The following is a 24,018-nucleotide window of genomic DNA, read 5'->3' on the forward strand; positions in this document are numbered from 1 at the left end:
CGCGTGCGCGGCCCTCTTCTCAACGTCACCAGTCAGTGGTTTTTCGGGTTGATCGGACTTCTTTTGGCTGCCGTGAGTTCACTGTATTGTAAAGGGTACTGTGGATCCTAGAGGAGGAGGGGGGGGTCGATTTGCCAAAAAATCTCCCGCTTCGGTACACATCCGGAGTCTCGACGATCATAATTTATCGCACCTTTTACCTTTTAAGAAACTGAGTTTTATTGTTTTTATAAAATTATTCTATTTCTCTTAGTTTTATGGTTTACGTTAACACTCCGGGAGGGCAGAAATGGCGGCCAACATGTACCGGGTCGGAGGTATGTATGTCAATGTGGATCTTTTTTTTATCAAACTGAAACCCTTCCAGTTTTGCATCCCCTGGGGATTGTGTCACGCAAATGGTAGTTTGTTTTGCGCCTAATAGTGAGATACGGCTGTGCAACGCGCACATAGGTGCATTAAGTCGGACCAGGAAGGTGATAATTTCTAAATATTTGGGGATTCAAAATGGGTCAGGCCTCGCGTCTAGTCGTGGCCACAGCAGCTAGCCACCAGCTTGCTAAATGGCTAAGCTCACAATGTAAACATATTTCAACTGTCGGCACCTTTGTTGTTCTTCAGCTTGCATAGACCGGGGAGACGGGTAGCGGACGGGCCGTGGGGCTTCTCCACGAGGCATGTGTTTAAAAAAAAAAAATGGTTAAAACGTTACCACGGGCAGTCTGGAGCTGCCTTTGTATTTGCCTCTTCTGGCATGCAGCCATTAGTGCGAGTCCTTATTTAGCTAACGTTAGCGCCACTAATGTCTTCACTGATTAGCGTTATTGCGGCTGCGGCGGTCCCGTTTTACACGACGGGGACTGCGTGTGACGGTCTACGGAGCATAAGACACCGGGCATCGGGTCCGTGTCCACCTATGTGCACAACAAGCGCCGTTAATTAGCGAAATTACTTCACCTGCTAGCTAGCTTGTTAGCAGTGTGCTGGAATTCAGCATCAAATTATTGTCTCGATTCATGGCGTCGCTGCGTCGGGTTTGATTTAATCTCACACCTTTTTTTTATTCACACGTAATTCCAGCACATTAAGGTTGTGATTAGGCTTTTAATGGCATGCTTGACATGCCGCATACACAGTGAGCAGCTCTGCACAGGCGATACTAGTGGCAATAGTCTAACAGGCGTCTTGCGGTGTCGTTACAACCTATATCAGTTTGTTGACCATACGGTCACCTTAGCTGCAGTTCTGCTGCTGCCTTCAAGTGCTGTTTGGAAACTGCAGCTTCGGGAACTTAAAGCTTGTTGGTGGTTTTGGAGTTGTTGTCTTTATGAAATGATAACGGGTCTGTTTTTAAAATTGGACTTTTGTAAACGTTGTTACTTGTTACATATAGCTGGTCCTACTAAGTGCAACTCAATAACGAGAATAATGTTGGTCAGGGCTGCAATTTACTCTGTTACAACAATACATATATGTTGAATCCAGAGTTAGAAGACTGTGGTATTTGCATGCACTTACTAAATATCCAACCATGACGAGTTGGAAATATTTACCTATTTACTTGTTGTGTATTTTCCTTGTGCGTAGAAATTACAATATTTCATACTGCACTTGAAGGCATCATTTGCCATGGACTGAACTTTTCAAAAGTTACTGTATATTCAGCTCAGGTAGAGCTGAATCAGGCTTAAAGTTAAGTCATGTTCATGCTGATTTTGTTGATGAGCAGAGGAAAGTCATTAATTATTATAAATATATACCTTTTTCCTCAACATATTTATCTTACAGAATTATAACCGTGGTGACTGTCAGGCTGTGAATACCAAATGTGGTTCATGCTCATAACACATACCCAGTTTATACATTGTCCCCACACCTGTTTTTTAACCTCTTCCTCTTGATTTAACATTGTCCTACTGGTTGCTCAATGGTATACTGGTAATGGGAAAACTCTGCAGTATGTCACTCAGCCAGTTTTCTTACATTATAGTGAGCTGGGAATGGGGTAGTGGTTGCAATATACATGTGTGGATGGATGCTCACTCCCTGGCCCCTTTGTTACAACACCTATACAACTTAATGCAATGCAATACAACTGATCTGCCGCAAATTGTACATTTAAGAGGATTATAATGTTGAGGTTTGACACTGTCCGAGAGGCGTTAATTCACGTGTTTCTAATATTCTTCCGCCCTCATGTTTATAAATGAGGTGGGCAAAGCATTATAAACAAATACATAGAAATCTAGTTAATTGGTAAACATATTGTTAAATAAATACCTTTTGGACAGTGTCAATCAAAACTGAATATTGTTGTCTGTGATAAGGTGATCTGTTGTATGGAAGAGCTTTTGAATTTACAGGTGTGCCTAATGAGTGTATTATTTCCATTATTTCCATCGCTGCAATGATCTCATACAGTTTGTGTTTTCGGTTGCAGATTATGTATTCTTTGAGAACTCCTCCAGTAACCCTTACCTGATACGACGAATAGAAGAACTCAACAAGGTACTAAAGTATATGTGTGTCAATTGTGTGTGTGTTTAGTTTTTACTTTGTTTTATGCCTGAGGGTAAATAGCTAGGATTCCTCGTTGTTCCCTACCCCCCACATGTATTTTGGGACTAAAATTGTTTGTTTGTAAAATGATGGAGCCTGACAGGTGTTTCCTTGTCTCTTAACTGTATTTTGATATCACAGGACCCACTAGTGTGTCTATGTGTAGGCAGGGGAGATTCATGTAATGTTAGCTCAGCTTTTGACTAAAGATCAACTCACACAAGTTTCGAAATGCAACATGATTTGATGTTGGTTTTTCTGCCAATGTTTGATCATTTGTAGAGTTAACTGTTTAAAATTATTTCCTAGATGTGTATTGATGTTAAAAACAGACCAAAGCTAACTTTTGTTTAAATACTACTCAAGCGTCTTGAACAGGCGAGTCAGAAAAGTGTTTCCTGCATTTGCATGAAGAAACTCAGATAAATGCAATTATCAGACTGTGTGTGTGTGTGGGAAGATATCCGATTGGGCAGTATAAAATGTATCAAGGCGGTATATTACAATATAAAGACGGAAGACAGTGTTCTTATCAATGTAACGCAGTGATCCTGCATAATGTTTTTTTTTTTTGTTGAGACTGAAAGAGTGGTTGATTCAAGATGATAAACATTTTCGTGACCATAGCTATTGCTTTGTACTGCAAAATATTCTGAGGTGTTCCTGTTATTTTGTCCATATCCATCAGGTGAACACTGCGATTAAACACATCTGCTCTTACCCACAAGCTTCTGAGAAAAGTAGCAGAGGTTGGAAGCCATTTTCTCAAACCTCATACGTCCACATCCATTCACTCTCCATCAGTCATGGAATTTATTACTGGCTGGGTTTTTAAGCCTAATTATCCGGCAATACAATCAATCAATCATTGGTTCCAAAGCGCCGTTACCGCCCTGGTCAGCCTGTCATAGCAGCATAGCCTGAGCACACAAAGGAGCCAGGCCTCTTTGGAAATGAGAGGTTTGTGTTGGGAGGTGTTGCCTATATGCATACAGTCAACCTTGATCCTTCTACTCTCTCCGTTTCAGACGGCCAGTGGCAATGTGGAGGCCAAGGTGGTTTGTTTCTACAGAAGGAGAGACATCTCCCACAGCCTCATCCAGCTCGCAGACAAACATGCAAGTGAGTAGTAACTCCTGTCACACACACACACCAAGACAACGTTTCTTTTAGATGAATATCTGTTTGTATGTCTTTTTGCAAATCCCGGGGGAGATCGTTGTCGAAATTGGTGCAATTTGGACACGTTCATTATTTATAAACTTTGAATCAACAAGCACACAGCGCTCGTCTTGTCCACAGTGGGCAGACATCGGCTCATTAACTGCAGATCGTTTAAATAACCGGACTCTTCTTCACTTCTTTGGCGTCAACAAGAACTGCTAGCCAACTGGGAAGCATAATCGAACCAAAGTGTATTACATGTGTGAACATGAGTCAACTAAACTACGACTTGTCTTTTCCCCCGTGAGTAAGACTGTATTGATACTAACTTATAACAATACCAATGGCGTTACTGCCGGTACAATACTTCGGCTAATTAAATACATTCTTTACTTTATAACCGCGGTCGCTATGTTGGAGCAAGCAACTAATTATTGTATTACATTGATATTTCTGAGTAGTTTTACGAGCCCCTGGCAAACGCTGTATTGCTTTACTTTTCACCCTTGCTCTAGCTGGGAATGATGGTCTTAGCAGTGGTAGAAGAAGAAGAATATTCGCTCAATGTTTTCTCCTGAAGTAGACAGTAAGTTTACAATTGAGATTTTTTTTTTAGTACTTTATAAGTTATATCAGGGTATAATGGACAATAATAAGAGTAGTAACATGCCAACCTTGCCTAATGATAGAGTCTGGCTTTTCCCAGGAAGTGCACCCCAACGTGTTTTTGACTGAGTGTCTGCGACTTGGTTGTGTGGAGCAGCTATGTCATGGCGGCTGTATTGCTCATGACCCAAAGGAAGCGCTGTTTGCAGTGTGAAGTTGTTTGTATGAGCAGTTCTCAAGAAAGCTGCAAGCAGCACCAGCACAGTTCGAGCATTCGGCTCGTTCTGAACAGCCATGATTTCAACCGACATTGCACTAGTGTTATCTCATTTTGGAGAGAAGCAGACAGAAGGATCTACAATATTTGTTAAAAGAATATATCCAGGATGGACATTTTTTTCCTGTTATTACTGTATTAACTATTAATAGAATATCTTTGGTTAATTGAGAAAATAATCTGCAGATTAACGCAAAAATTATTGGTTGCAGCTTTGCTCAAATGTATTTCACAGCAATATGAAATAAATAAATATTTTATTAATATTGATAATTTCTTAAGTAATGAACGGACATTACAGCACTGGTCTCACACTCTATGGTTCTTAATTAGTATTTTCCGCCAGACTCAATGAGGGAAAATGTCACAATGGTTTGTCTGCTGCTTGTCAATCAGGCAGACATCTCCAGCTGTGTATCCAGTTAGCACATCGTGAGCACATTGTAACATTAACCATCAATACCATTTTGTTTTTCATGTAGACCAGAGCTCCAGACTGCAATTATTTAGTCACATGAATAGGCGATCTAGAGCGATGTGAAAATATGCCGCTATTTATAGGTCACAGGTATTTGTCAATTACTTATTACCGGGAGGGTGAGCATTGGAGTGCGGCTGTCTGAGGAGGAGAAGGAGGAAGGAAAGGAAAGTGTTGTTGCAAAGCTAATGCTTGTTCTGCGTGGGTAACCTTCTACCTGTTCGCAGTGATGTTTCACTTCATCCTTTGGTCGCAACAAAACAAATTGTCGATGACTTTCTGGAAACTAAAAGCTCCTCTTCGCCAAAGCAATCCCACAACCTTGAGGAGGAAGATTGATGAATGAGGAGTCAGCTGCAAGAAGAATTATCACAGTTAAAAAAACTATTCCATATGTTGTCATACATGAAAACACCTAAATTGTAATGTAATTAGATTACTTGATTAGTATAAGTCAATTATTTCAACAGCGATTCTCACATGATCGAGAATCAGCACTGATGGGAAAGACAGGAATGCGTTGTGCTTCTTTTCTCTCTGTGTGTTCAAACTGTTTTGTGGAAAACAGGTTTTGCTTATTTTGCTAGACTTTGTAAACATAAAGCAACATTGGAAACAAAAATGTACCATACAGTATGCAGCACAGTGCCAATTCAACAACCTATTTGGAGTCGGTCATCTTCCAGCTGCTGAGACAGAAACAACATTAGGATGTAGTGCTGCATGCAACTTAAAAAAAAGAAAAAGTAATCAGTTCAGGACGAAAACAAAAGCACAGGCAGTGAATCTGATTTAAAGAAATAAAGCAGATTGTGCTGGGTTTTGGGAGTGACAACTGAGAGGTCTGAACTTATTACCAAACTACAAAAAAAATCTACACGGTACAAAAATATCAACCTGTTTCTCTTTATTTAAATTTTTTAGAAGGAGTTGCATTCTGAAGCCCTACTTTGTTTTGTTTATCATTATGATTACTCATTGCAGCCAAAGATCAAACAGCTGAGGGTCAAACAAAAGTCCTAATGGGTCTTTTTGAAATTGACATTTTCCAACCTACCCTCATTCATATCTTGCAACATTGGAATGTGTACATTCACTCATCCACCAAGGTGTCAATGTCTTGCTGTGATTTTAAACAGCAGCAGCAGCAGCAGAAAAAAACACTTTGTTTGCATTAGTTGTGTTTTAATGCAGCAATTACAGCTCAAATATATAGGAGAGCAGATCAGAAATCATCAAGGCTGCTATCTATTGGATAAAAGCAGCATGCTGTAGGAAACAGCTCTTGAACTCCTCTAGGTGTGTGTGTGTGTGTGTGTGTGTGTGTGTGTGTGTGTGTGTGTGTGAGAGACCATGAAAGTTGTTATTCCTATTGGTACGATTCATTACGCATGCCATTCGCTACAACAGAAGCCCCTCCCCCTCAACTTTGTGCGTGGCCATTTTGAACAACTATAAACACTCTGGTCTTCAGACGTGATGTAGAAACTAGTTCATATTCAGTGTTCACCGGCTGAAATGCACATAGTCACATCACTTTCAGGCTGACTGGAAGGCGGGGGGAAAACCAGGGGGGGGGCAACGTAGTGAAACAGTCCAGTTCCCCAAGTGTCTTGGCGAAGAGACTGAAGGCTGTGTCGTCGGTGTGCGAGTGTGTGAATAGGTGAATGTTGACATGTAATGTGAAGCGCTTTGCATGGTCGGAATACTAGAAAAGTGCTCTATAAATTCACAAGTTTCCTGCTGGAAGATATCCATAGTGTTGCTCTCGGTTGTTCACATGAAATTGCATATGTTAAAAAAAAAATTTAAAAAGCAAGCTAGACAGAGAAGTTTGCTCCTTTCTCACCTCTGCACAGCTGGCCAGTCAGCATGCGAAGGGGGGTGCGAATGTTGGTTTTCTTAAAGGTACCAGGTCTGGAGAGGGTAGGTCCTCTGTCTTCAATTATGTATTTACGAAGGATTACGATGCTTTTCTCCGAGCCAAAGGGCTGAGCGGAGGGGGTTTGCTGATGGAGGCGGTGCGTAACGCCTGGAGACAGCAGCCTCAAAACGCTCCAGATTGTCTGTTTCTCGCTCGTCAAACGGACACATCTGAAAACACTCACTGGCAGCTTAACGCATGACAGTGGAAATGGGGATTCTGGGGCTCTGTAGGATTTTCCAACTGGGTGAAAACAACTGGTGTTGTAATAGTTGCCAATAGCACTCTGTATAAAGTATATGCCTTCACTGTTAACGCTGACTTACAATGTGTATTCGCTGAATGTGATTATGTGGCGACTTAACTGCAGCTAATCCAGTATTTATGGATGAGCACTGTGTGCTTCGCATTAAATATCTCATAGTATTCCTGCGCATAATAGCTTGGGAGTCTTTAATGGATGGCAGCATTAGTTTGAGATTGCAAAGCCCTCGAGGGCCACGTTACCAGCCTATTGTATTAAATCTGACGCCAGCACAGTTAGGAAATGTCATTAAGTGGTGTTTTATGAAATCTTAAGAGAAGAATGGCCGAATATGGCTGGAATCATTTGTGACTGATAATCTGTCACGGGTCAGCCACTGTTATGTTATGTGTGTCATATTTCTCTTCCGATGTCTTTTGTGGTCTAATTTTCTCTTGTGTGTGTGTGTGTGTGCCTTTTGCAGAGGAGTTGGAAGAAGAGAAGGAGAGCCCGATAGAAACGGACCTAACAGAAAAACAGAAACACCAGCTTCGCCACAGAGAGCTCTTCCTCTCCCGGCAGTATGAGAGTCTGCCTGCGACACACATCAGGTACTGTACAGAAACACACACACACACACACGCACACACACTCGACCCCACGTCTCATCTGCAGGCAGTGTCCATGGATAGTCACTCGCCCAGCCATGAACAGACAAATCAAGTGCCGCTCACTTCCTGTGTGTGTTTTACCAAGTGCTTGTTTGCTCCCTCTCTCTTCCTATTAGGGGGAAGTGCAGTGTCGCATTATTAAATGAGACTGAAGCCGTTCTTTCATACCTTGACAAAGAGGTGAGTCAGAGAAAATAACTTGGTTCGTTCTCCTCTCTTAATATTTTTTGCTTGTTGAAGACAATGTCATAATTTTTTCTTTATTTTACTTTCCTGCCAAAATTGAGTGAAAGTCAATGTCTAGGCTTAATCAGCTGATTATTTCCTTGATTTATCGTTGAAATCCAAAGATGGTGTCCGATAACTCATTTTGTGTGTGTGTGTGTGTGTGTGTGTGTGTGCGTGTGCGTGTGCGTGTGTGTGCGTGCGTGCGATATAAAACTTTCTTTAGGCTAATGTGTATTAATGTGAGCATAAAAATGAGACACGGCAGATCAGTTGAAAACCAGGCAGATTTGATCGTCTGCTGATCGATCGGTGCATCTCTTAATTACATTCATAAATTACTCTTATTGATTGTTTTGCTCCCCGTGCTTTTGCTGCACTTGCGTGGTCGGTGTGAGTGTCGTCGAACCTCCACTGCTGTCTGCGCTGTCGCTGTGTGACTGTGGACTGGGGAGGATGGATGGGCAGCGGAGAGTTGACGGCAGCTGCACTTGTTGCGTTGCTGTGCATGAGAGCATCACGAGTAAAGACACCCGTGTGACAGCTGACGTAAAATGAAGGAATGGATCGGGCACGATAGCTCAATATAGCCGAGACCGATCACTTAGAAGATGCCTTGTTCAATCCTGCGACTCAAATAAGAACAATTAAATATATATATATATATCACAAAAGACAAAGAAAGAAGCAAATCCTGCTAGATGCTAGGATTGTTTACTTTTATACAACAGCTGAGATTTCCAGGTCAACTGCAGAATTTCTTCTTTCTTTCATCCTTCATTTCACACCAGGGAATTTCCAAAATAATTAAATTGAAGGTTCAAATGTATAATGCAAATGTTTGCCATTAGAGCCTGTGTAAAAGCCTGTGATTTTAAATGCATAAATAGATCATTTTGTTGTTCTCTTCAGGACACGTTCTTCTACTCGCTGGTCTACGACCCCACACAGAAGACCCTGTTGGCCGACAAAGGAGAGATCCGAGTGGGACCGCGCTTTCAGGCAGACGTACCTGAAATGCTACAAGAGGGTCAGTCAGAACGCATGATTTATTCAATCATATCTAGAGGTGCTGTTGTTTACACACCTTTTAGTGTGTGTGTTTGGTCTCAAACTGTTGCAGTGGGAAGAAGTAGCTGTTCTTTGCAGGCTTTGGCCTAATAATGGAGGTCATTGTCTCCTCTCGACATGGACAATGAATTATATTGTTCCCATGACTTGATTGCGCCTCTTTCACAGATGCAACATGGAAGCATGACCAAGTATTAATAGTAACTGAGGTTGATATTTAAGAAAAGTTAACTTGGGAGTTTGGTAAAGTGTTTTGTTTTCCTGCTAGTGTGAACAAAAGTTGTAAAATTCAACATCCTCAGTAGAGATTTGGGCGTTTACATTTTGCAACTTGTTTTGCTTTAGAGCGGAAAGTCTTTGTATTTCACCTTAATGGGCTGAGAGGAATATGTACATACTGTAGTGACCAGCCTCTTTGTCTCAAACAAAAGCACCAACTTCTCTCCGAAACCATCCAATAGTTTGCGGACCTTTGCAGATGGTAGCAGATTGTGTGCAGAGTTTAAACGACTAGCTCTACCAGAAAAGCTGCAACTAACCAAATTGTTATTCCGTTTCGTCACCTTTGGCTTGTGTTCAAGCTCCCGTGCCGTCTGTCAGCTGTTGCCTCTGTGTGTCCTGCAGGTGAGGCAGATGACAGGGACCAGTCCAAGCTGGAAGAGAAGCTGTGGTATCCAGAGTGTCCGCTCACCAGCAAACAGATAGACCAATTCCTAGTGGTGGCACGGTAAGACCGTCACCTCTGACCTCTACTCTTATAGGATGTTTTGATTCCTGTACAGCTGTAACTACTTAAACTCACTTACGGACGGATGGAACAATTGGTACGAGTATATAAGAGTGTTAGAACCTTTACTGCAGAAAAGCTTACATTATAGTCATTATTTTCCTCTCTTTGTAAATGCTCTTGTAAATTTATGTTATATGAGGGATACCTCCAAAGTATGGCTCGCTATTTTGAATTGTGAATTTATCCGTTTGTTCGGGATTTGAAATGACAATAATAATATAATGATTTGGGCTTCAAAAATCTGTGTCAAAACTTTAGCTTGACCATTTATTGTGTTTGAGCCACGATTCGTGTTTGCACACCTTTTGTTTCTTTCTGACAGAACGTTTTGGGGCGAGCTATAATAGATGACCGCCAATAATTAATAGAACATTTTCATATAGAAAGCATTTGTTTCTGGTCTTTTATTAAAGTCCTTGTCAGGAGCAGCAGGATTGTAATTGTCTTGACTCCATTTCCGCGGACGCCTCTGTGAAAATAATAGATCGTCCTCATGTTGTATGATTGTGCTCCAGCTATTGAGCCTTTCAACAAGTGCGAACCAGACTTTATTGTGCATGTGTTGTAGCCCAATGATATAATCAAATATGTCGATGTGACCTCTTTTAAGCCTCGTTGCTTCTGACGAGGATGTGTCATAACGCAGCAGTGAACTGGCACATGCATCTCGCCGTGTTTTTATATTTACTGTCCGCCAGTTTGTTTATGTGTGTGTTTTGGGTGTAATTCTTCAGGGCGGTTGGGACCTTTGCTCGAGCGTTGGACTGCAGCAGCTCAGTTCGACAGCCAAGCTTACACATGAGTGCAGCTGCAGCCTCACGAGATATCACACTGGTGAGTTGAACACACGCAGATAAATGCGCACTCACTCTGCCTTACATAATAAGCTGTAATCCCTTTCTTTGTTATTGTTGTTGCAGTTCCATGCGATGGACACGCTGCATCGTCATAATTACGACCTGTCCAGTGCGCTGAGTGTACTGGTCCCAGCAGGCGGCCCGGTGCTCTGCAGGGACGAGATGGAGGAGTGGAGCGCCTCGGAAGCCGCCATGTTCGAAGAGGCGCTAGAGAAATACGGAAAAGACTTCAACGACATCCGACAAGACTTTGTAAGTGTGTGTTTATAACTGTGAAATGACGTCAGCTTGAATTCATATGATAAAATCTACTCCCGTAGAGGCCAGGGTTTATGTTGTGGTATGAAGTTATTTAAGCATTCTCTAGTCACTCCTCCAGCATAATTCACATCAACGCAGCCACAATGCACGTGTGGCTGCGTCTGATAACCTTCAGCACTCAACCGCAAGTGAAGTTTAAAGCAGGAGTTGTGTTCAGCTGTGTTTTAGTGGAAGTGTGTTTCTTTTTTTTTTTTTTTACTTATGTATCATACTGATGTACAGTGGAGAAGTTGGGCTGACTATTTCTATTGAACTTTCCTTCCCACCATCTACATGTACTGTACAATAAAGACAGGATATGGGTGTATGTGGGGGCACCAGGTGCTCATGAATACTTATTAAATGTGTGAATCACCGTGTGTGTTTGTGTGAATGTGTGTGTTTTGGTCTGGGGCTCAGAACCAGGCAAAGCCGGTAGCTTTCAGCCTCTCTGGTCACGACGCTTCTCATGAATATTTATAGATTTTCTGCAACCCAGATGGCAAGAACATGAGATATTAATACCATTAATTTCCTCTCTCTCTCTCTCTCTCCACACTTATTCATTATTTCCTATTGTGAAGCTGCCATGGAAGTCTCTGACTAGTATCATAGAGTACTACTACATGTGGAAGACAACAGACAGATATGTGCAACAGGTGAGACAAAATCAGTATTTGCCAAACTAGTATTTGTTTATTGGCTTTCTACTTTGCTCGGGACAGTCTGAACGATTGTCAGTTTTCTTATGTGTGTCTGCATATATGTTATATGTGTCGGTATTTATGTTCTGCATGTCTTCTGTTGCACGTTTATTGGCTACTGCGTGGCACACAGGTGATCTAGTATTGCATAAAGTTGTTGGGCTTAAAAAAATGAAAAGGTCAGAAGCTGAGAAATCTTGAATTGGATTCTGTATTATGAATTTAACTTGAGATTCATTAGATCACCAGCCTGTTACACTAACCTGGTACATCTTTGAAACTCCATTTAACCCTGTTTTTCTGTAAATAATGTACAGCCTCAGAGCAACTGGAAAAGATCATACAGCTGTTTTTACAAATACAAATAAACTGACCCTTTTTACGTGTAAAATAGGTGGAGTGCACCATTTTACAATGTGAAAATAAAAATCTTTGAATTAAGTAAAAGCAAATGTTTGGATCAAAGAATCAGCAGCATTTGTAACATGAATATAAACTTTTAATTGATTATGATTACCAGGAAAGGGCGTAACAAAGAAAGGAAACAACACCTTTTTGAAATGCATCAACACATTAGATAATAATAGTTGTAACGCCTATCGGGGTTAAATTATAAAAGTTGTCAAATAGTTGATTTGTTTGGTCCTTAATGAATCAATCCTCCGTGTTTCTCTCTGAGCAGAAGCGACTGAAGGCAGCTGAGGCAGAGAGCAAACTGAAGCAGGTTTATATCCCTACATAGTAAGTCACTTTATTTCACATTTCTAGATGTAACCATGTTTCTTTATGCATAATTAATGTTCTGCACTCTCAGTCTGTTTCTTAAATCTCCTCTCGCTCTTCTCTGTGACAGTAACAAGCCCAACCCCAACCAGATCTCTATGACCAATGGCAAGATGGCGACAGTGAATGGAGCGGGCCCCGGGGCCTACCATGCAACAGGCGGGGGCAGAGCCTGCGAGAGCTGTTATAGTGAGTTTTGTCTGTGTTTGTGAGAGCGAGTGTGTGTGTGTGTGTGTGTGTGTGTGTGTGTGTATGTGTTTGATAACGGCAAGTGTGAAATGTAATCACAAGGGCAGCGAACACGGGTCAATTAGAAGAAAGACTGCTGCTGTGTTCGGCAGCTCGCGGATTACTTTTCCCCGTTGAGCTCTTCTGACTCTGGAAGAGAAGCTTTCCTTTCAGTTTCACCATAACTGCCTTTGTTTTGACAGCTGTTGCTAATCCGGTGATCAATCTTTCCCTTCACTTTCAATTCCACTTATCTATTTATGTAAGAAAGGGTTCGACCTGCTATGCTGCAATATTTATGTTTTTTTTTTTTTAAATTCATCATTAACAAAAAAATATTGAAATGCCCATTACAAGGGGATGTCCTCAAATTGCCAAAATAATTCATTTACAGTGATATAACAGAAACTCTTCCAGAGTTCAGAAGAGCTCAAATCCTCACATTTTATTTTTTTTTTCTGCTAAATTCATTTCACCATTCATCTTTTATTAAAGTTCTTTCATTATGTCAGCTTGTTGACAGAAAATAAAAATACTTTAATAGACCTACATAACCTAACCCTATTCTAAATGATGTTTTCTACCTTAAACGCACAAAAAGGCTCACCAAGGAGCTATCACTCGCTAGCATCATTAAAAATGGCTACCAGAAGATAAAGTGTCACAATAAAAGCCTTACAATTTCATGTTATTGTGGTTTGATTTCTTTGTCAAAAAGAAGCTATTTAGAAAGAGACATGATTCAATAAGAACCAGAATGGGTGTGCAACAAAGACACTACTATACATATATTTATTTGTATTCTTCCTACCAATAAATGTGTGTGGACTGAGACTGTACAGATGTTAAAGTCTAATCTCATCAGTCCATCGCAGGCATGAGTGTGACTTTGTCTGATATATAGACATCGATAAAATCATTAAAGAGATAATTAAAACAGTGCAAGTAGAGATCAATATGCTGAGTGTCTTTGAAACCAGTTATCTGCTGCAATGCTTCTAATTTTCAATAATGCGTTTCGTGCATCAACAGACATGCAGTCGGCCCAATGGTACTCATGGGGGCCACCAAACATGCAGTGCCGCCTTTGCGTTTCCTGCTGGATGTACTGGAAGAAGTACGGAGGCCTGAAGATGCCAAGCAGAGCAGAGGTCCCCGAGGAGAGGACCTCCCCCAGTCCAGCAACCAATGTAAGCTCAGTCAGAAGCCACGGATGTAAAACTCATGGGGTGTAGTAGTAGTGGGGGAGGAGGGGGAATCGGCATGTTTACCATCACATGTTTACCATCACCCAATCTCATGCTCTTGACTCCCCAAGTACTGTAATGTTTGTATAAAGCATGGAACAAAATCCACACAACTGCAGCTCTATTAAGTTTAACATACAAGTGATGTTTTGAGCTGTCAACATCAATTATTCATTGACCTCAAAACATCTCTTACGGTATTTCACATTCATATATTCCTACATTCACACGTTACACATTTACCGTCTAGATTATTCCCCCCCCCCCCGAGTGAGAAATCTGACCAGTTAAGAGATTTAGTTTCTATATCTCTACACTGGGATGCAAAATGTGTCCTGTATTTCATTGTGACTGCCATTTAAATGTCGCACAGCTGAGACACTGTAATCAGGATGATGTAAATATTCTATTTAAGGACATTATGCCAATGAATATGCTCTGTTTTTTTTTCTTTTCTAAAGGTCCATTTTTGGTCGACATATTTTCTTTGTCAGGAATTTATTTATTTAGGACGCAATACAAAGGCCCAAACTGCAACCCTGTTTCTGTACAGGTGTAATTAATAACATATATGATGGCTTTTGTTTAATTAACACATCTCTGTAAAATGTTAGTGAGTCTGCATGCAGAACACAAGAAGCCCTGTATTGGCCCAGCATTATTTATTACATTTGTGATTTTATGTTGCCCACATTTGTTCAGGAATGTGCACTAAAATGCCAGTTATGTAATGCGCTATGTAACAACAGCCCGGCAGTAAACCCACCTTCGTGAAGGTTGTACTGCTCAGTTCTGCTTTTAGGTGTTTTTTATAAGCTGCTGATTCAACTTTATGGTAATGTTGCAATGTGTAGTAACCCTGGATGGACACAATATTACAATCACCTCTCTGGGTAACAGCAATGCGGTTCAACAGCACCACAAAGCCTCCAAAATGACCTAAGTATTAACCTTTATGAAGGGAGGATTTATTGGTGAGCGTTTTTATTTATTTTGATCTTAAAGCTAAAATGTTGGTGTTTTGTTTATATAAACGGGTCTCAACTTCTCTATGTGGTGATACTATTTTAGCACCTTGTTATCTCTTATAACAAGTAGGTGTAAACAAAAAGTACCTTTTAAAGGACAGCTCTCATCCATTAGCACACTTTAAAAATATAATACATTGAGATGTGGACATCTAGTCCTCTTGTCTTGTCTGACCACATAGATCACATTAGGTTGAAGAATAAGTTTTTCAGGGCTTTTTTTAAAAACCTTTTTTTCCCCGAGCATCTAAACTGTTAGTAAAACTGTTTTTTTTTCTCCCAGGAGCCTCGCTCACGGGGCCACGCTCCTCGCCAGTCCAATCACATGGTGCCGATGCGAAACAGCGGCAGCCCGAAGTCCTCCATGAAGACCAAGCAGGCCTTCCTGCTGCAGGCCACCCGCCTCACCAAGCTGGCCCGGCACATGTGCCGTGACATCATCAGGCTGCGCCGTGCTGCGCGCCGGCCCTTTGTCCCCATTAACTGTGGGTCCATAAAGGCAGAGTGTAAGAGCTCTTTCAATTCCTCCTAACTTCGGCCACATGGACACACACACACACACACACACACACACACACGCACGCACACACACACATACACACACCTGCAGACAAAACGCAACATATGCAGACATACAGAAACACACACACACTCACTCACTCGCCACCCTCCCTCACCCTGATTGCCCCACCATTAACCCCCCCATCTCTGCCCCCCCTCCTCCCTCCCACCCACCCCTGTCTCTCTTTCTGTTTTTATTATTGTTATTATTATTATTTTGGTTTTTGTATTCTCCCACCCCTTGTTTCCAATAAAGACTGCCTGTCCTCATAACTATGAGTTTCGATCATCATTTCATTCGTGGTTTTATTTATTTACATTTTTTTTTTTAATTCTTTTATGTGTTAAGGTTCTTGGTCACTGCGAACTGAAAGCCATTGTTGGAATTATACACAAAGATTTATTGGTTAAACAGGACTTTTCTACACAAGCACACCTGCACACACTTTAAAAACAACAACATACACACACATAGTAAGTGAGTTTGCTCCTGTCATTAACCAGTAGACTGTAGTCCAATATAACTCATATTCTAGTCTGAGCCGTGTACTTGCTGAAGTCGGACGTAGAGAACATTTATTTTACTAAGAGAAGCTCTATTTTGCACGGCGCCCCTGGTCCAGGTGTGCCCACTCTGCAGCCATGAATGTTTATTGTAAATACTGAACCTTGGCTTCAGTGTGTTTGCCATCACCATCTCTTTCTTTCTTTTTTGCGCACTCATTTTTCCTCGTGTGTAAAATTAATTGTGTTTGGGTTGATAATGAGCTTTAGACGGGTTTTGGACTGATGCAACTTGAAAGAAGGGAGGTTGAGGATGAAGCAAGGACCTTATTTTCTTGTTTGGTACAGTATATAACTAGCTGCTCTTGACTTTGCTGCAGGCTGTAGCTCAAGAGTCATGAACTGGGCCATGTCCTCTTGGATGGCCCCTCGCCATACCATCCACTCAGCTGTTCTCCCGTGTTCAAATCATGCAATATTCATGTGAATCCATCATGTTGCCTCTTTGCGCTTGTAAATCCTGCAGACAGGATTTGCCATCCAGAGCCATTTCTCCCCCTCCACTTCGCCTCCTCGTCCTTCATTTTCTAACAACTGTTGCAATATATTCTCATCTCATCTTCTACCTCTTTTTTGCTCTTTTCTTTCATCACCGTGTGAATGTGAGAGTAGACCTCCAATAAAGTCACACCTGAAAGCATCTCTTCCGAGTCCTTGTGCTTCATGTGTCCCGTGTTATCTGTCCATCAACTCCGCCACGCTCAGAGGAACCATAAAGACATGCCTCCCTCCCCCAGCATGGACTCAACCGTCAGTGCCTGCTGTCATAATACCTCCGTATTTTATCCGCGTGTTTACAATATGTTTTATTGTTTGTGTGTGTGTGCATGTACTCACATCTACATCTCTATGTGCCTGCTGTTCAGTGTTTTTGAGTGGACATACCATCCATGAAAGTAAGTCGCCACATCAACACCTCCGAGTTACTGCATCATTCTTTTTTAAACATGAAAAAAGGTTATTTTCATTCACATCCTGACATTATCTCATCACCAACAGAACTGATTTTATACACAATTTTACTTGCATAGTTCTGCAGAAATGTCAAACAGTATCTCAGTGGGACCAGAGGGAGATCATAAGTCACTGGGACACTGCACTGGTTTGTAAAAATGTATGTGTGTGTTTGGTTTAGACATGTTGAGGGCGTCGGAAGGGCAGGGGACTCGCCTCCCCAAAACCAGAGCCGCCCAAAGGAGCACTCTGACCAGTGTTGTCCAATTTCTAGGTAAATTAACGCGGTTTTACTGAATAACAATCACATTACAATAATATAAGTAGACCTCATTCAGATAGGAGCCAGTTGATGCAGCTCCAGTGTGGTGTCTCTTGCAGAGTCCCGGCCAGCAGCCCACGTCCCTCGCTCCCACCGCACCCCAGGCCTGCAGACGCCTCCCCCTCGACGCCTCCTCTCTTCTCTCCCGCACGGCCCCCACGGCATGCTGGGAAAACGCAGCTACCATCACCACAGCAGGGCTGAGCCGGACAGACGCGCAGGTACACACACGGACACACGTGTCTTTAAACTATCTGCTGAATTACACAACAGTATTATGATGTATTTAATAATAGGAGTTCTATTGCTTAACTTCAACCTGCCTAGAAGCAAAAAATAATTTACTTGTTTTCATCTGTTAAACGCCCCCCCTCCACCCACCCCCCAATCCCCCCCAAAAAATAATTGGAAAATGAGTCCTGTCTTGCTTTTAACTGAGTTACTTATGATGTGAGTGAACCTTGGGGACCAAACCGTGTTGATATCCAATGTCCTTGTCGTCCTTTTGCTTGATAAAATCGAATTAGTGTAAATACACCCGGAGCTGATAACCTTTTCTGCCATTTTCTTATCTAAACTAGCTCGTTGGAGAGAATGACAACTAATTCTAATGAAAACGAATCAGCAGATGGGGGTCATTTGGATAATTTGGATGATTCAACTTCAGTCTGACACTTTGTTTTTTATTGGTAACTTCACTATTTTTATTGAAATTGAAACACAGTCATTTGTTGCACCACTTGTAACTAGGAAAAGTAATCAATACTTTTCAAAAGTGACAGATTCCCTCATGCATACTTTGCATCTCTCTCTCTCTTCTTTTTGCAGATAACCCTGGTACGACAGGTGGACCCCTCCTGGTAGGTGTCTTACACTCTTTAAAAAAGTAAAATAAGAAATCCTGCACAACTGCGTCACCACTAATTGTAATAAAATTTTAAAAAACACAATTGCTTTTTTGCAGCATAACGGCCGCAGCAGCAGCAGTGGAAGCACCCGAAGCGGCGTCATGATCCGCAAGAGACGCCCCAACTGGATCGATGCCCCCGATGACAGCTTCTTCCTTGTCACCCGGGAGACCAGGTAAGCAAAGGTGACACTTTTCAAACCTCTGATTGGCTGACTGTGTGCATGTGAGGGGAAAGCAAGTGATGCTGAGAGCCCAGTAACAGCATATAAGAATAATTGAGCCGTGGCAGATGTTACTTTTGTCCTGCGTCGACCTCAGACACACATACACAATGCATTTTTGCCTAAATTCACACAGACTAATTGAGTTGAAACAGAGTGGCTGCGGCCTGCAGAGTGAAAATCAATTGAAATGTATTTGAATAGAAGTGTTTATTTTTTCTAATGTAGCTGACACAGATATGAAACACTGAAGAAGCACCAGTTTTGACCGGCTGAACTAAGATTATTTTTATCAGAGGGAAACACGTCTCCTAGAATAAAAGCGGTCGTGTTCACTGTTTTTCTGGGAACATGGGGGTTGTAGCTACCTCGGGGGATTTTATATTCTCTATAACCTTTTTTTTTTTTTTTCTTGTTTGATTTCCAATATTTTTAGGCCAATAAAAAAAGAAATTCTGCAGGATTCAGTGAGGGTGCCATGGCATTCAGACGAAGATGCTTATCATGCCAGTTGGGCCAGCCATTGTAATCTGGCCTAATGCTATGTAGATATAAGGTATCTGCTCTTTGCTTGGGTGAGTTTAGGCTTCAGAGGCAGCTTAAAGGAGGAGAATGGTGTCACCTGTCAGAGAGCTCAGTTAATTTAAGATACTCACTGCTGGGCCTAATAATAGGGCTAAATATACATTGTGGTAAGTACAGGGCTTCCATAGAAATGCTCTAACATTATAATTGAACATCTAACCATACATAAGATATGAAAAATAGATAGATTAAGCCAAATAACGTTGGCAATATTTTAGTCAGAGCTTGACTTCAACGCTCACCTCAGGATGAAATAACTTCAAAATTGGAATCTGTCCAGTACTTTAAAAGTTAGTTTAAAAAATACCTACAAAACTCTGAACTTTTCCATCAGCCTCAACTGTACTTTGTGTTTAGTACTAATATTAGCACACAAAGATGTCAAACGTAGTTATATCTGGTAAACAGGGTAAGCATACGGCTGTCCTCGACCAAGGGAAATTCCTGGTAAACTAACACTCATATGATTTAGTCCACTATTCAATTAGTTGATTACTTTAATCAGGAAATGTGAGTCTCTCCATAAAGAATCACACAAAAGCACCACTTTAAATATGGTGTTTTCCAGAGACGTGCTCATAAGTGTCTTAATAAAGCATGAAAAATAGCTTAAAAAATAACAAATCGACAAAAGACATCGTAGTCGACAATAAACAAAATGACCGACGAGTCGACTAATCAACTCAGACGGGGCAGCGCTACATGTGAGTACTGTCATTGTGTGTATGTTTGCATGTTGAGCTGCCAGAGAGGCCGTCGGCTCATAGTCTTATTTAAGTATTATATGCTGTATTTGTAGAGATATTATTATAGACTCAAATTGAACCGGGAATTGTGAGCGGTCATGTAAGATTTGATGATGCTGAACGAATGAAAATTAAATATAACCAGCTCCTTTAGAAACGGCTGGAATTAAGTGTTATGCCGTGTAAACAAAACCACTTTAATACAGGTATTACATTTTCTCTCACACTCTCTCACACACAATGAGTCAATGTGTGCAGGTCTCGATGTGAGAGAGAAAGATGTTCTCCCATTAAGGAGCCATGGCGCCCGGCCTTCATAGCGGCTAAAATTAGAGCAGCTAACTGGTGCGGAGCGGCCAGCGAGGAGAGCCAGGCAGCGCCGGGTCCTGAGTGGAAATATCATTACCACATTAACCATGGCTGCACTCATATGGATCACTCACTTGCATTATCAACATGGCTGTCTGTGCGAGAGATGTCGTGCTGAATACTGTCTCTTTATTATATTACACTGTTATTTGCTCCTCTCGCAGAGAAAATGAATGCTTCTCTAAATAAAAGACATTTATAGATCTGCTCTGAACGGCTACTCCTAATGGAAGGGAAGTTTAATTTTCTCTCCATCTCCGACTCTTTCTCCGAGTGATGAAGAACACTGCATTGTTCACCAGGCAGAGACAAACAGTGGGAGATCACTCCCACTTATTCAGGGGGGAGGAAAGAAAGACAAATAGAGCGAGAAACAGAGAGGGACATGAACACTTTTCTTTACAGAGACACACAATTCAAACTGCTAAACAGGACAAAAATAAGATAGGAATGACATCACTGAAATGTTGACCTTATGACAAAGCTGATGAAAAGTCAGGAGATCTTGTCATAATAATTGTATCATCATGTGAGGGGAGATTAAAGCGTGTAACTTATTTTATGGCAACCAAAAATGCCTGCTTATTACGCTATGTGAATGCTATATGCTATATGAAAACGTTTTTACGATTCATCCTCTGGGAACCATGAATTTTCCTCTGGAGACTAAAACAATCCAGAGATGTCATGGCAATCCATCTAATAGTCAATATTTTTCACTCTGAACAACAAATGTAAAAATTCATGACGGCATGACAGGCAAGTTCAGGGATCCATGAATGTGTGTAGATACTCTCGTTGTAATCCTTCCAATAGTTGTTATAAATCAAGTTAATGTGTTTAAAAAGGAGGATGAAGAAAATAATTTGGCAAGTATAGTTCAAAAGCTGAGATACCTAATGAGTGTACTGAAGTACAATTGTAATGTGTCTGTTCTTTCCTTTATTTACATTGCATGCTACTTTATACTTCCACTCTACTTCAGAGGGAAATATTGTACTGTATACTGCATTACATTTATACAACAGCTGTTGTTACTTTGCTTACTTTTGCTGATTTTTATTAAGAAAAACATATGATACAATGATAAAATACAAGTGGTCATATAGTTGTATTTAAACAGGTGGGGGCCCAAAAAGATCTCACAAAAAAAAAAAACATTAGAGAAAAGTAAAGACATTACAAAAACATGTATTTCTCTTTCCCAACCGATTTTTATCATTTTACAATTAATCTTGTGACCCTTTGAAGGGCCCTGACCCTTCTTTTTTTAACCGCTTAAAAGAACCACATAACTATCGTTATTGTTGTTTATTATGCATCAATGCATCAGTATAAATAATCTAGTGATATCATAAATTCATCAAATAAATTATAATAAATAAAAATAAATACTTGTGATTCTTGAAGTACATTTTGATAATGATACTTCTGTATCAATACTTTTACAGAAGTAAAGAATCTGCGCAAGTCTTCCAAGATTGTACCTAAAATGAAATACAGAGGAGTTTAATTTGGACCGAGAAATAACCGGGACAAAACTGGGATATATTAGAAATCGGAAGGAGATGAAAGTGAAACATAAATGTAAATGAGACAGCTTGATAAATTGGGAGCGTGTTGGATTTCTGTGTGTTTGCTTTCCTCCTCCCGATGGCCGGCTGAACAGACAAACAGCACAGCTTTAGATGATGAGCCAGCAGAGCTACATCTGCAGTTCTTTTCTCTGGTTCCCATTCTGCTTTAACTCTCAGTGTAATAATCCCAGGGTTCATTGTACTTGATAGATGCGTGTGCAGATGCACGACTGTTGCATGCACCTTCCGGCCTCTATACTGTACTTGGATGCACGGGCACATCATTTGTGCACGGTCTTCACGAGTGCTCATTTTATCAACAGCTGGGATCTGGAGGGAACGGATGTGTTTTCCTGTTCACAACACAAGAAAAACATCCGTGGTGCTGCTGAGAAAGCAGCGAACGAGGAAGAAAAGACGAGGGCTGGGCATTAAATCTGAAAGTGTTTTTCCTTGATCCCCCTGAAGGAAACGTTGTGGTTATGTATCTCGTGTTTGTCTGCAAATGAATTCCATTAGTGTGCATGTGCCCCCCCCCGGGCTTGTAGTTTAAGTGTTGGTGGCTGTGGGCTGTTGTTACAATAACCTTCCTGTAACAGCACAAAGCCCACTGCAGTCTGGAAATTACCAGCAAGCTCCTTTATATGAGTCTGAACATCCTGCAGAGAAGTACCTTTCTCTTGCCTCGTGACAGAAATGTGTATTCGTAATTCTACTACTGATGCTCAATAAAGGAAATGAGAAAAAGTGGTTGTTTTCTAATTACTACTCCAAAGGAAGTCAATTTTGATGCATTTTAAACTGAACATTTCATCCTGTGTTAAACCATTTTCACCAACTTAAAGTTTGTAGTATTCTCTCTTTAATAGTTTCTCCATTTTATATCTTGAATGCATCAGTTATTGCATTTATATGTAAAGCTGTTGCTTGTTAGATGTGCAGCCACGGGGAGGAGAACCGTGTCAAAGGTCGAGTCATGACAGCATTTGTACAAGCAAACGACCGAGCGATCAATTACCAGTTGCATGCATCGTTGTCAAACCGCTGGTAAAACAATAGCCTTCAGGACAAATGATCCGTCTCACGAAGCCGACAGCCCAAAGCCAGTTTCATCATTGTTTGTATGTGCAGGAAGCCTTTTTACTGCAGGCTGTAATCCAGACCTGTTGGCAGCTCCGTATATATAATGTACTGAGACAAATAATGTATGAAGCTTAGCAAGTGTGAAGATGCAATCATGAGCTATTGGCTACTACGTTATTGTTTGATGTCGAGCACTCAAACACCAAGACATATTTCATGTCTCCAGAGACTAAAGAAAATAAGTCAACAATCAAATTCAAATTGACCAAATCACAAATGTGCAGTGAAGGAAAAGTTTGCCATTTTTTCCAATATGCTTATGCTTCCTTGTTGAAATGTGGATTCCTGAGCAATTTACAGACTTCTCGTCCATGATTGAGAATAAAAATGAATTCCTGACCGTGGCAACGATAATTTGGCAACCTGGTGAGATGATTTCGTCGACTACTGTTGCTGTTATGACTACTAACTACTTTCAATGTTGAGTTTTTACTGACATTAGCCTGGCATCCGTGTGTCTTCTTCTGCACTTATGTCCCGTCTCGTCTCCACGCCTCCAGGAGGGCCAGGCGGCTGCTGTCCCGTTCCCAGCTGAGGCACGCTTCTCGCCAGCCGTGTGAGCAGATCACCCTGCGCAGGGTCACCCAGGCCCCGCCGCAGGGGCTCATCCTCGCCCCGCCGCAACCTCACCCCAGCTTGAGGATGCGAGGCCCCATCGTCATCCACGACTGAACCGGCACGGATCCTCTGACGCCTTTGCTGCACACTAACTAACACATTATCACCTCCTATTCTCTCATTAGATTCCTTTATTCCTTAAAACGATGTTCTTATCCAGAACCCTTAAACTGTTTGGCAACACAAGGATGTCCCGAGCTGTGATGCAATAGAAACACACACCTGACCTGACTGCAAGTGCTGCCTGTCTGTCATCCTGGGAATGTGTAAATACTGTATTTGGGTGCATGCA

At 41.3% G+C, this 24,018-nt stretch overlaps 1 protein-coding gene across 1 annotated transcript; it reads left to right on the forward strand.

Annotated features, from left to right (window-relative positions):
- Positions 1 to 37: 37 nt before the first annotated feature.
- mta3 (metastasis associated 1 family, member 3) lies at positions 38 to 23,795 on the forward strand. Its single transcript, XM_034558748.1, has 20 exons — positions 38 to 154; positions 254 to 317; positions 2,441 to 2,508; positions 3,588 to 3,681; positions 7,737 to 7,863; positions 8,040 to 8,103; positions 9,061 to 9,178; positions 9,844 to 9,946; positions 10,744 to 10,843; positions 10,930 to 11,118; positions 11,751 to 11,825; positions 12,553 to 12,611; positions 12,724 to 12,842; positions 13,914 to 14,071; positions 15,440 to 15,662; positions 17,417 to 17,509; positions 17,617 to 17,778; positions 18,386 to 18,417; positions 18,522 to 18,640; positions 23,609 to 23,795. The coding sequence occupies exons 2-20, from the start codon at positions 290 to 292 to the stop codon at positions 23,778 to 23,780; spliced, it is 2,103 nt and encodes a 700-aa protein (XP_034414639.1). The 5' UTR covers positions 38 to 154; positions 254 to 289; the 3' UTR covers positions 23,781 to 23,795.
- The last annotated feature ends 223 nt before the right edge of the window (positions 23,796 to 24,018 follow it).

Source organism: Cyclopterus lumpus, chromosome 19 (assembly GCF_009769545.1).
Source record: "Cyclopterus lumpus isolate fCycLum1 chromosome 19, fCycLum1.pri, whole genome shotgun sequence".
Taxonomy (NCBI): domain Eukaryota; kingdom Metazoa; phylum Chordata; class Actinopteri; order Perciformes; family Cyclopteridae; genus Cyclopterus; species Cyclopterus lumpus.

What these genes read in the sequence shown, in the direction of transcription:
- mta3 (XM_034558748.1), top strand. Translation starts at nt 290, where the DNA reads ATGGCGGCCAACATGTACCGGGTCGGAG. An exon ending in GCTCGCAGACAAACATGCAA is followed by an intron (nt 3,682 to 7,736) that starts GTGAGTAGTAAC and finishes TGCCTTTTGCAG; the next exon opens with AGGAGTTGGAAGAAGAGAAG. An exon ending in CAGTGTTGTCCAATTTCTAG is followed by an intron (nt 17,510 to 17,616) that starts GTAAATTAACGC and finishes TGTCTCTTGCAG; the next exon opens with AGTCCCGGCCAGCAGCCCAC.